Here is a 13,000-nt window from a genome sequence, read left to right as displayed (position 1 = left end):
TGGTTCATCAACGTGCAGAACGTAGCTGGGGCGTTTGTCAGGCCAAAGGGCATTACTAGGAATTCAAAGGCCCCATATCTAGTTACGCACGTCGTCTTCGGTTCGTCCCCTTCGGCAATGCGTACTTGATAATATCCTGATCGTAAGTCCAACTTCGTGAAGTACTTGGCCCCGTGAAGTTGGTCGAACAAGTCAGATATTATCGGCAGAGGATATTTGTTGCGTACTGTCACCTTGTTTAAGGCTCTATAGTCTATGCACAGACGCAACGTCCCATCCTTCTTCTTCTGGAACAGTACAGGGGCTCCATAAGGGGCTTTTGCCGGGCGAATGAATCCCGCCTTCAACAACTCATCCAGTTGTTTCCTCAATTCGGCTAGCTCGGGTGGAGCCATCCGGTATGCGTTCTTTGCTGGCGGCTTAACCCCGGAAGGAGTTCGATTTCGTGGTCAATGCCTCGACGAGGGGGTAGTGTTTGTGGTAGACTCTCCGGCATTATGTCGGTATAGCTGTCTAGTACTTCCTTGATTTCCTCTGGGACAGTCTCTTCGGTGGTTGCTTCTTCTATCAGTGGTATGGCCATGAATGTGGGTTCCTCTCGTGCAAGTCCCCTTTTTAGTGGTTGCTTCTTCTATCAGTGGTATGGCCATGAATGTGGGTTCCTCTCGTGCAAGTCCCCTTTTTAGTTGTATGGCCGAGATTATTCGAAGACTACCTGGTTGCTTGATGCTTGCAGGTATTACTGTGGGATTGCGGTCGGTGATCACCAAGCATTTTGCCAATGGCATTGGGATGACCTTGTGTTCTAGGAGGAACTCCATCCCAAGTACCACGTCGAAGTCGTCCATGCGAACCACGACAAGGTCTAGCTCTCCAGTCCAATCCCCTATTTTGAAGGGGACTCTCTTAGAAACTCCCACAATAGGCAAGGCCTCGGAGTTGACAGCTTTCATTTTCCCCGGGTCTTTTCCTATGGTGAGTCCCAATCTTCTGGCTTCTTGATCGGCAATGAAGTTGTGGGTTGCTCCAGAGTCTATCAAAGTGCTCTTGCTCGGTTGAGAGTTTATTGTGGCATCCACGAACATGAGCCCTTTCTCTATTACCTCCTTCGGTTCAACTTTCCGTTGGAGGGCTGACAAGAATTTGAGTGCGCCCATTCGAGGGTTGTCGTGATCTTCCTTCTTGTCTAGCAAAGTCTCGACCCTTGCTTCATTGCTCTCTTAAATGGACACTTGAAGTGCAGTGAGAGAGGCCCGGTGAGGACAGTAGGATACCTTGTGGGGGCCTTTACACAGCATGCATTGCAAAGGCGTCGTCGGGTGGTTCCTTTGATGGTAAGGCCCTCGAGATGTCCCCGCCTGATTGTTCTGAGGAGGTCTATCCGTCCATCCATTCGGTCTGTTGGGGCTTCCATTTCGCTGGCCTGGTGGTCTGTATGGTTTGCCCCCATTGTTTGGGGCTGGTGTCGCTCTTCTTTGGGATCCTGCTTCGTTCCCACAGTCTACGAGTCTCTCGGCGCAGGCCATTGCGGCAGCTAGGGTTTGGACCCTGTTCTCATGTATCTTTGTTTTGGCCCACGGCTGTAGACCATTTATGAAGAAGAACACCTTGTCCTTCTCTGCTGTGCCCCTGATATCCAGCATCAGGGTTGAGAACTGTCTGACGTAGTCCCGTATGTTTCCAGTGTGTTTCAGGGCTACTATTTTCTCCATTGCTATATGCCCTGCGTTTTCGGGGAGGAATTGTTCCCTCAACTCTCTCTTGAGGTCCTCCCACGAGTCGATGGTACACAATCCATCCTCGATGTCTTGCACCTTCGTACGCCACCACAGTTTGGCGTCGTCTATGAGGTACATCGCGGCTACAGTCACCTTCTTGTCGTCGGTACAAGCCGTTGTGGCTTTGAAGTACTGTTCGACGTCAAAGATGAAGTTCTCCAACTCTTTGGCGTCCCGATTCCCTTTGAAGGCTCTAGGGTCTGGGAACCTTAGTTTGTTGGATCCTGTACTAGTTTGTCTAGCCGCAACACCTTCCACGGCTTTCATGGTAATTTCAATTCGAGTGCTCATGGCGGCCATCCTTTCTTGGAGGTCGTCGACTGTTGTTCTGAATTCATCAGCCAATCCATTGAACAAACTCATCATTTTGTTTTGTAGTACATCGAACTCTTCGCCACGTCCCTCTTTGTGTGCGACAGAGCTATCCGGACTATCAGACGGTTTTGGGCTGCTCGTAGGAGCAACTCTTTCTTCGAGCGAGGTCACTCGAAACAACAGTTCTGCGATTGGCAACCCATCCAGGCGGTTGCCCATTGCGTCGACTTGGACGACTTTCTCACTCAGTTCGGTCACCCGTGTTTCCAGGAAACGGAGGGTGTCAGGGACTTCTTTGAGGAACAGCATTTCCTCCTCTATTAGCGTAAGCCGGTCGGCTTGTGCTTTGGGTGTCGACTTTGTCGTCGACATGATCTCGGTCTGTATGACGTTACGGAGCTAACAAAGCTCTGATACCACTTGACACAATCGCGCTTTCGAAGGCAGCGGACTAGCGATTGTGCGGCACTCACTTTCTAGCAACAAGTGAGTTCAGCCTATTTGTTCTTGCGTCGCCTACGGCCAAGCGACGTACGGTCAAGCCTCTAGCCTCGGTTTTAAAAGAAGGTTTTAGAAAACGAGGAGAGAGAGAGATTTTAGAAAGAGAGATTTTAGAAAGAGACGTTATATAAGCAAGCAAGAGAAAGATAACAACGGCTTAGCATATATAACCTTGGGTAGGGAGAAGTTGACGACTAGTCATATCCCCCTATAGTACATTCTGGGCCATTTTAGTTCTGGCAGGCCTAGACATGATATTTTTGAGGTGTCATACGCTCTAGAATTACAAAAGGAAAAACACTAGAATGAAAAGACATGACAAGGGTTTGGCTTGTCATGGGCATGCGGCCATGGGCAACATGCCCTGGACAAGCATGACCGTGACACTGAGCAGGCTACACTACAAAATACAAGGCTGTTGCTTACACTACAAATTCAGAGCTGGGCTACACTACAAATTACAAACACTTTGGAGAAAAAAAAAATGATGAAAAGTCGTAATTGCCCTTTTTCTAAACAGGTTTCTTTTTCTTTGTCATATTTTTTTAATATATATATATATATATATATATATTTTTTTGTTAATGAAATTTCATTTGTACCTTGAATTAAAATAAATAAAAAAGACTAAATAATTTCATATATACTACAAAATAATTGAAAATAAACTCGAACCTAGTCCTTTAAGGAATCTAGCTAGTCGTAATGAAAAAAGATGTTGACTAAGAAATACATAGAAAAAGATGTTAATAGATTGAACTATTGACTACAACGCTGAATCAAGAAGAAGACATAAAGTAACACATGCGATAAAATAATCTTTACGTATTACTTTGTCCTTTTAACCCACACACTACAATTGAGATGGGATCTTACCGATGATAAATCTCCAATCACTGTCCTCCCCGAGATTGAAGAGAACAGCTTGAGTGAGTAAGGCAATATTATTGCATGCTAAAGACATGTGTCGTACAACTCAGTCTGAATTAGTTGAAGTTAATAAGCAACTAAATGATTTGTTAATATTAGGTTTATTAGACTCGAGGCTCATGTCCTTGGTCACCCGAATATTGGGGAGAGGCCCCAAGTCAATACCTTCACCAAAGTACGGAGACAAACTTATGAACTAGCCTATGGTTACTTGGAAAAACATCTAGACGGACGAAGAAAGGAGCCAGTTGAAAACACAGACTACGAAAAATTTAAAATTGGAGACAAAATTCTTATCAATCTGAGATCATATAAAACTTCAATTCCAAAGCAACAAGTATTAATGACTAGTGCATAAATACTATGGATTAGACTAAATCATTCAAAAGGTTGGGAATGCATCGTACAAACTTTAATAAAGACTAACCTTGTTGTCCACGTTAGTAACTTGAAACATTACAATCCCAATCAAGAAGACTCCAAGCACAATGAGATAACACGACCCCCTGTCACGACGAAGAATCCTATAAATAAAGAAGTATAAGAGATCATGGCTGAGAAACCGTTACGAGTCAACCAATCAATAAGGGACATACGAAAGGTCCTTAAGGACGAAAAGAGACTTCATGATGTTGAAATCGATTGGAAACTCGTCGAAAGACCTAAAGCCAACCACATTCTACATTGTTGACAAGGATGCAACCAATTAAGTGGGAAGAATGTCACGATCATGTTTGTCCAAGGCGTGTTACACATGGATGATGCCCATTCCACTTCTTTTTTACTTGCTTTCATGTTAGCTAAATTTCACCCCTAATAATAATAATAATAATAATAATAATAATAATAATAATAATAATAATAATAATAATGCAATTAATAATAATAATAATAATAATAATAATAATAATAATGCAATTAATAATAATAATAATAATGCATTTGCAATAATACTAATACAATTAATAATGACAATAATACTAATAATAATAATAATAATAGCGACAATAATTATTATTATATAGATTGCATTATTTTATATTTATTGTTGTTGTTAAATCATATGTTCATAATAGAAGGTTGCAAGCGGACATGAAAAATTTGGAAAATAAATGCGCACATGTTGCAGTCTGTACAGCAACAAACAGCCAAACACATTCCACGTGGCCTTCTGTCACTTCTCTACCTTCCACATGAATGGGCCCCACTCCCCATTTCCCACTATATAAAACTCGACGCCAATCCAATTCCCTCACCGCCACCGCCACCGCCACCGCCGCCGCCGCCGCAAAACATTCCAACCAAAATGGTGGGTGTTTTCCGGCGCTCTCTATCATTCCCAAACAAGGCGCCGGCCATTTCCCGTCAGACAAAGCCCCGAATTTCCCGGCACCTTCGATCCCTCAGTTTACCCTGCAGATCCCACCCATTGATCTCATCTCTCAAGGAAGAAATCGCCAATCTCAAATCCTGGTCGTCCACCGACCACCGCGACGCCGTCTGGCTCTGCCGTGGACTTACCACCGTGAAACTCGTACACGACTATCTCGACGACATCCTCCAACTCCCACAATCCCGCGAGTCGATATGTCGGCTATCGAAATGGGTGGAGAATGTTCTAGAAGACTTCCTCTGTTTCATCGACGCTTACGGAATCTTCCAGAGCCTCATCCTGGGGTTCAGAGAGGAGCACGTGGCAGCCCATGTGGCCATCAGGAGAAAAGACAAAACCAAATTGGATTTATACACAAAAGCCCGAAAACGTATGGCGAAAGAAACGACCCAGTTGGTATCGGTGGTCCGGGGAGTGAAGGCGGCGGAGGGGACGGCGGTTTCCGAGGAGGAGCTGGAGGCGGCGATTAAGGATGTGATGGAAGTGACGGGGATGGTTTCGGTGGCGGTTTTTGAGGGAATTGGGGCGTCGTTGGGGTCACGGAGGAACCGGTGGACGGGGAAGACGAAGAAGGTTGAGAATGGGATATTGGAGTTTATGGAAGTGAGTCAAAATGGTGACGTGGATGAATTGACGGTGAGGATTGAAAAGATGAGGGATTTGGAGGAAGGGATTCGCTGCATTGAGAGTAGCACGGAGAAACTGTTTCGGAGGTTGATTGATACTAGAGTTTCTATACTAAATGCTATCTCGCATTAGCATAATAATTACGAGATTAAAAAAAAAAAACATACATAAATATTATTTTTGTTACATACATATTTATATACGGTTGTGTTAATATATATTTTTCTTACTAATATGATTCGAATTAGAGAGGAAGCTTCAAATACTTTGGATATAAAAGAGTTTATTAGTGTAATATAGTGAAAATTGAATTATGATCAAAGCAATCGAAGTTGGGACGTTTGTGTTTTTCCTTCAAACTTTACATACATTCGTATTATGTGATTTTTGTTGAAGTGAGTTTGCTCGAGCTTCCCTCTTTCAACCATGGCAATGGTAGCGAGCATGGATTTATCATTGATAAGATTCATTCTCAACTGTATCCCGACATCATCTTTACCCCTTTTGGTTGATGGCTGATAGTCTGAATGTTATCGAGTTGGACCTCGTTACTACTAAACACTTCGCAAGGGAGTATGGGAATGACTTTGTGTTCAAGCAGGAAATTCATTCCTAACACGATGTTGAAGTTGTCCATCTTGACAATCATAAAATCAGTTTGTCCCGTCCAAGTTCATGTCTTGATTAGAGTTCTCTTTACAACCCTTGTGATAGGTAAGGGTGCTAAATTGATAGCTTTCATCGGTCGCATATCTCTATGCAAAAGGATGTTTAAGTGTTTTGCTTCAGTCTCTGTCATGAAATTGTGGGTGGCTTTAGAGTCAACAATAGTGTTATTAGTCGAATTGTGGTTGACCTAAGCCTTGATATACATATGACTGCATCCCGCTGGCTTTTCTATCTCACCCACTCTCTTCTCGAGGGAAAATAAATACTTTAGGAGCCTCAGGGGTTTTCCACGCTTTTGACTAGCGATGTTTCAATTTTTGCAATCTCGTACTCAACTTCTAAGTACATTCCAAATTTTGCTTGGAAGACATTGAATGTTGCTTTTTGTGGGTATTCGGTTTCTCATTGGGCTCCATTGCATATGAAGTAAGGCCCACCTTGATTTTGACTGTGACTTCTGTGAGGTCTCCGCCATAGAGTTCTACCTCTTTGTTGAGAGGACTCACATGCCCCTCATCGGCCTTCAAGTCTGTCACTTCCCTTACCTTTGGGAAAGTTGGGTCAATAATTCTTATTTCCACTACTTGCGAAAGACTGATTCCACCTTATATCTTGGGGTTGATCGATGCTAAGATCAAACAGTTGTTCGATGCTAAGATCAAACAGTTGTTCAACTGTAGCATAGGCCATGTAAAGGTCTTGAACTATTCGTTTGTAGAGTTTGGTCTTCGCCCACGACTTCAATCCCTCAACAAAACTAAAGACCTTGTCTTTCTCACACATATCAAGAATATTTAACATAAGCCTAGAAAATTGCTTAATGTAGTCTTGGATATTGCCAGTATGCCTCAGCTCCCTTAATTTCCATCTTGTAATTATCTCAACATTCTCTGGGAAAAATTAAGAGCGGAGTTCTTGTTCTGAGCTCTCCCAAGTGTCCACAGTACATCGACCATCTTGAATATTCACGTCCTTGAATCTCCATCACAACTTGCATCGTTGACTAGATGCATTATTGCAAACGTGACCTTTGTTTCTTCTACCACGGTATTTGTGACTCAAAAGTACTATTCGAAGTCAAAGATAAAGTTCCATAGAGCCTTGACATCTTGAACCCCATAGAAGGGCTTGGGATCTAGGACCTTTATCTTGTTGACTTGGACTACACACCAGCTGGGTTTTGGTTCCCCACCCTCTCATGGTGAGACTAAGTATGATGCTTAGATTTGCCACTTCATCCCCGACCACTCCAAGGGATGCTCTCAAATCCTCAGACATTTCAGAGACCATGTAAACCATCGCTTGTTGGGCATTATTGAAGCCCTCAATGTGTTTTTCCATCCGGACAATAAAGCTCGTCGAGCTATCCCAACGTTTGCAGCCACAAATAGTTGTGTCTTTGTCTTCTAGGGCCTTAACCTTAACTATTAATTCACGGACAAGCATTGCCTCAAGGCAACTTGCCATCTCGCCTATCCTGTCAACTTTAGCGATAATCTCATTCATGCAAGACTCCAAAGACCACAATCCATCAGGAGCTTCACTCAGATAGAGTAACTGATCTTCGTTCTTTACTAATCAGTCTACCTGGGATTTGTCCAGTTGTTTTGCAACGGACATGTTTTTGTACTACGATTCAAGGAGACGACTCGACTCTAATACCACTTGTCACAATTGCACTTTTGTAGCAGTGATACAATGATTGTACGACACTTGTTCTAACCCAACATGTATAGAAGTCGGACTTTGTGGATAACTTTGACGTAAGATCGAGCATCGATCCACATTTGAGAGAAATATTTTAGAAAACGAAAGCAAGGAAATGCGTTGAAATAATATGGAAAAAAATCAATGTTATAAGCTAAAAGAAAATAAGCAACAACCACGCTTTTGATAACATATACCTCGAATGACAAGAATTGACAACTAATCACATCCCCTATAGTACATTTTGAGGCATTTTAGTTTTAACAGGTGTAGACATGATTTTGGTGATTGATCATACATCCTATATTGACACACCCAAGAATTGTAAAGGCCTATCTAGCATGGAAACAAGTAAAATTAGATTGGAATGGGCATGCGACCATGGACAATACATCCTGGACAAACATGACCAGGACATCCGTCACGTGGCCACATGCTAAACGTCTTCGACAAGCATGATGGTGACATAGAACTTGTGTAGAATAATACTATGCATCCAACCCCACCAAAAATAAAATTAATTCTCAAAACTATAGACATAATTTTAGGTTCCACCATTATTATTGGATCATAATTATTTATAGTTTTATATTTATTTANACTCCAATACAAGGAAAATAACCGTCATCATTAGGAAAAGGAATGTGCTCGTACTTCTCATCTTCCATATTTAGACGATAAATAACATCGTGATGAAGATCATCTTGTCCAACCCAATGCAACCCTCCATTCAAGTAAACACCATGACATCCATTAAAAGAATAGGACGGTGACTCAATACGCGTCCATTCCTGCCGGGTCCCAAAAGCAAAAATCTCTGATTTGTAATTGACAGTGGAGTTTCTATCTTCGACGGTGGAGTTTCTTACTACTTTGTAGTGCTTTGTTTTAGGACAAAATCCAAATCCATATGAGCACGTAAGCCAATTCCCTTTGAATTCGTCCTTGGGAAGTTCAAAGTACTCATTCGTCATGGGATTTAATATGACGACTGTATTCGAGTTAAGCCAGCTCTTTGTGTTTTTGGTGACCACAAAAGCTAAGAGTCCATTGCACGAATTAATAGTTGAGATAAAAGAACGTCGGAAATACTTACGACGCAAGTTGAATGAGGCAACACTCTTCACCCCTTCCACGTGGTCTGAATCCAATTCCAAGCAATGGAGATTACGAAACGAGAGACGATCACGGCGGTTGGAATAAACATGGGCAAGCAAGAAGTTGGAAGCAGCCGAGATTGAAGGATCATATTTAGAACTTAAGATCACATCGTTCCATGTTCTGCAGACCAACCTACAGCTCGGCAAATAATAGTAAGGGAGTATGTTGAGTATTAGCTCGACGACATCAGGTATGAGTTTGGGAATTTTGTTGCTAATAATGTCTTGATCATTAGCCATCACTAGAAAGAGCGGGTGAATTTGATTGACGGGAGAGGAAAGCTAGTAGCTTCAGATGAATTGAATTGAAGAAAATAATAGTTGCTATACACTAACCGAGGTTGTGTATTTATAAATTAAAAAATTAATCTTTTCCTATTTTGAATTTAAAAAATCTCATCTTTTCCTATTTTGAATAGTCTAAATTTGATGTTTTCCATATTTACCTATACAAAAATATAGAAAAAATAAAAATAAAAATAAAATAAATCTTTTTTATTTGATTTGATAGTATAAAATTTATTTATTTTTAACTCAAAATTTAATTTATAATCAAATAATTTAAAATTATATTTATACTAAATTGAAAATTGAAAATTTTATTAAATATTTATAATTTAAAAATCAGTTAAAAGTTCACGTTAAATATTTGAAAATAAAATATTTAAGAAAAAAAAAATATGTAAAAATAAGATGCTTATAAATTAAATAACTAATCATTAGTGTCCTAATTAAAATTTTATATTCACATATAAAATTTATGCTCGAAATAATTTAGGAAATTTTTATTTGATATTTTATAAAGATAAAAATAAAAATTAAAAATTATTTATAGTTTTATATTTATTTATTCAAAAATTACGTGGAAAAAATAATAATAAGAAAAGAAAAAAAAAAAAAAAAAAAAAGCCAGACGGGAAGAAAGATCGTAGGTCGTGAAAGTACAGCGCGAGAAAGAAAAACCAAAAAGAGATGTTAAGTGAAATTACAAAATTACCCCTTCACTCTCCAAAAAGGACAACGCAATGTGAGGAGGAAGCGGAGAGAAAGACAAAGGTCTTGTCAGTACTCAGCCATGGAAAATAAGCCCCCCCCCCCCAAAAAAAAAAAAAAAAAAAGTTTAATACAGCAAGGAGAGCTGTCCCCATGAGAACATCGAGAAGAGGAAAGATTAAATCATGGCTTCTGGGATTCTCTGATTTGTTCTGCAGCTTTTCTGTATGAGTTTTTTTTTTTTTTTTAAAGTAAAAACAGAGCTGGTGGAGGTGGGGGGACTGAGTGCTGGAGTTATGGGCTGTTGTGGATCGTCCTTACAGAGAGCTCAAAATCATGTCCCTTACGCACAAAACAGTTTCCAATCTCATCCTTCTAATGGCCCTTCCGATCCCGCCGGCGGCGGCATCCCTGTTTTCTCCGAGTTCTCCTTCGCCGACCTCAAGGCTGCTACCAATAACTTCAGCTCCGATTACATCGTCTCCGAGAGCGGCGAGAAAGCCCCCAATGTCGTTTACAAAGGCCGCCTTCAAAATCAGAACAACCGCCGTTGGATCGCGGTTAAGAAGTTCACTAAGTTGGCTTGGCCCGACCCCAAGCAGTTCGCTGTACTTCCTTCTTGATTACATTGGGGTTGGGGGGTTTGGGGTTTGGGGTTTGAATTCCGATATGGGTTTAATTCGATTGTTGATTCATTTGTGTTTTTGGTTGTGTTCTTCAGGAGGAAGCATCTGGGGTCGGTAAATTGAGGCATAAAAGATTGGCTAATCTTATTGGGTATTGCTGTGAAGGCGATGAGAGGCTTCTTGTTGCGGAGTTTATGCCCAATGACACCCTTGCCAAGCATCTCTTCCACTGTATGGTTACTGATTGATGTTGGGATAATGAGTTTTTTTCAGCTCGATCTTTCTTGTTCTTTATTTGGTCATGATGATTATTTCTATTTATGGGTTTGTCTCTTTTGGAGTTTTGGGCTCTCAAACACTGTAAAGTAGTAATATAGTAATATAGTGATGTCTTTGTTGAGGATCGTTGAGAGGGAGTCCCATGTTGGCTAATTTAGGGAATGATCATGAGTTTATAAGTAAGGAATACATCTCCATTGGTACGAGGTCTTTTAGGGAAACTCAAAGCAAAACCACGAGAGTCTATGCTCAAAGTGGACAATATCATACCATTGTAGAGATTCGTAATTCCTAACCTGGTATTAGAGCCATGCCCTTAACTTAGCTATGTCAATAGAATCCTCAAGTGTCGAACAAAGGGTGTACTTTGTTCGAAAACTCCAGAGAAGGAGTCGAACCTCAATTAAGGGGAGGCTCTATAGTGTACTTTGTTCGAGGGGAGGATTAATACATCTCCATTGGTATGAGGCCTTTTGAGGAAGCCTATAGCTAAGCCACGAGAGTCTATACTCAAAGTTGATAATATCATACTATGGTGGAGATTCGTGATTTCTAACTATCTTATCCTATCATCAATGAGATGTTAAAAGGCATTGATGATGTTCCTCATCTTTTGTATTTAAAATATTTGCCAATTTCTCTTGGAAATCTCTAATTTAGTGCTATTTCTTTGAACAATTTGCTCTAATATGGCAAGAAACTGTTTGTTTACTTGACAGGGGAGAATCAAACCATAGAATGGGCTATGAGATTAAGAGTTGCTTTATATATTGCTGAGGCATTAGATTATTGTAGCTCTCTGGAACTTCCATTATACCACGACTTGAATGCATATAGAGTACTATTTGATGAGGTGCTGTCACAATTTCTCTTACCTATATATATATATATATATGCTATTGGAATTTATATGATATACTTCATTTTCTATTGGCTTTCTAATATTTTATTTTGGTGATTTTGGTTAGATTCTCTCATTTGGGAATCCTTTGTGTGTCTGAGAGCAATGTGGTAATTTGTGGATGGTTTTTGACAGAATGGTGACCCTCGACTTTCTTGTTTTGGATTGATGAAAAACAGCAGGGATGGTAAAAGTTATAGCACCAATCTTGCGTATACTCCTCCTGAATATTTAAGAAATGGTATTTGTTCTTCTTCTGCTGTACTTAAATTGTTCGTTTAAGTGTTTTTTTTTTGTAAAAGAGCGCGCCCACCGCTAGTAGATATTGTTCTCTTTGGGCTTTTCCTTTTGGGCTTCCCCTCAAGGTTTTTAAAACGCGTATGCTAGGTAGAGGTTTCCGCACCCTTGTTTCATTCTTCTCCCCGACCGATATGGGATCTCACAGTCCACCCTCTTTGGGGCCTAGCGTCCTTGCTAGTACATAGCCTCATGTCCACCTCCTTTGGGGCTCGGCCTCTTCGCTGGCACATCGCTGGAGTTTGGCTCTAATACCATTTGTAATAGTCCATGCCCACTGCTAGCATATATTGTCCTCTTTGGGCTTTCCCTTTCGGGCTTCTCCTCAAGATTTTGAAACGCATCTGCTAGGGAGAGGTTTCCATAGCCTTAATAAATGGTGTTTCATTCTTCTCCCCAACCGATGTGGGATCTCACAATTCACCCCCTTTGTGGCCCAGCGTCCTCGCTAGCACTTGTTCCTTTCTCCAATAAATATAGGACCCCCCACCAAATCCACCCCGCTTTGGGCCCAGCGTCCTTATTGGCACATCACCTCATGTCCACCCCCTTCGGGGATCAGCCTCCTCGCTGGCACATCGCCGGAGTCTGGCTCTAATACCATTTGTAACCATCCAAGTCCACCACTAGCAGATATTGTCCTCTTTGGGCTTTCCCTTTCGGGCTTCCTCTCAAGATTTTGAAACGCGTCTGCTAGGGAGAAGTCTCCACACGCTTATAAAGGGTGTTTCGTTCTCCTCTCCAACCGACGTGGGATCTCACTTTTTTTTTTTTTTTTTTTTTTTTTTTTTTTTTTTTTTTTTTTTTTTTTTTTTTTTTTTTTT

The 13,000-nt window shown here is 41.0% G+C and overlaps 2 protein-coding genes across 3 annotated transcripts in view; both read left to right on the top strand.

Annotated features, from left to right (window-relative positions):
• The first annotated feature begins 4,595 nt into the window (after nucleotides 1-4,595).
• LOC111454281 overlaps nucleotides 4,596-13,000 on the top strand; it is a 13,912-nt gene continuing 5,507 nt past the window's right edge. Inside the window, exon 1 of one of the 2 annotated variants that reach the window (XM_023095704.1) lies at nucleotides 4,596-5,490. In XM_023095704.1, the coding sequence (XP_022951472.1) occupies nucleotides 4,645-5,490 (846 nt within the window). In that variant the 5' untranslated portion in view covers nucleotides 4,596-4,644. Of the gene's footprint in view, nucleotides 5,808-13,000 lie in introns of those variants that run through there. The other variant, XM_023095703.1, reaches the window with a different exon arrangement.
• The window catches only part of LOC111454280 (probable serine/threonine-protein kinase At4g35230), a 6,245-nt gene continuing 3,403 nt past the window's right edge, over nucleotides 10,159-13,000 (top strand). Inside the window, exons 1-4 of the mRNA XM_023095701.1 lie at nucleotides 10,159-10,681; nucleotides 10,795-10,930; nucleotides 11,698-11,831; nucleotides 12,015-12,120. Of these exons, the coding sequence (XP_022951469.1) occupies nucleotides 10,301-10,681; nucleotides 10,795-10,930; nucleotides 11,698-11,831; nucleotides 12,015-12,120 (757 nt within the window). The 5' untranslated portion in view covers nucleotides 10,159-10,300. The remainder of the gene's footprint in view (nucleotides 10,682-10,794; nucleotides 10,931-11,697; nucleotides 11,832-12,014; nucleotides 12,121-13,000) is intronic.

This window comes from Cucurbita moschata, unplaced genomic scaffold, assembly GCF_002738365.1.
Source record: "Cucurbita moschata cultivar Rifu unplaced genomic scaffold, Cmos_1.0 Cmo_Scf00016, whole genome shotgun sequence".
NCBI lineage: Eukaryota > Viridiplantae > Streptophyta > Magnoliopsida > Cucurbitales > Cucurbitaceae > Cucurbita > Cucurbita moschata.
Note: the sequence above shows the minus strand (reverse complement) of the source record. Positions and strands in the feature narration are given on the sequence as shown.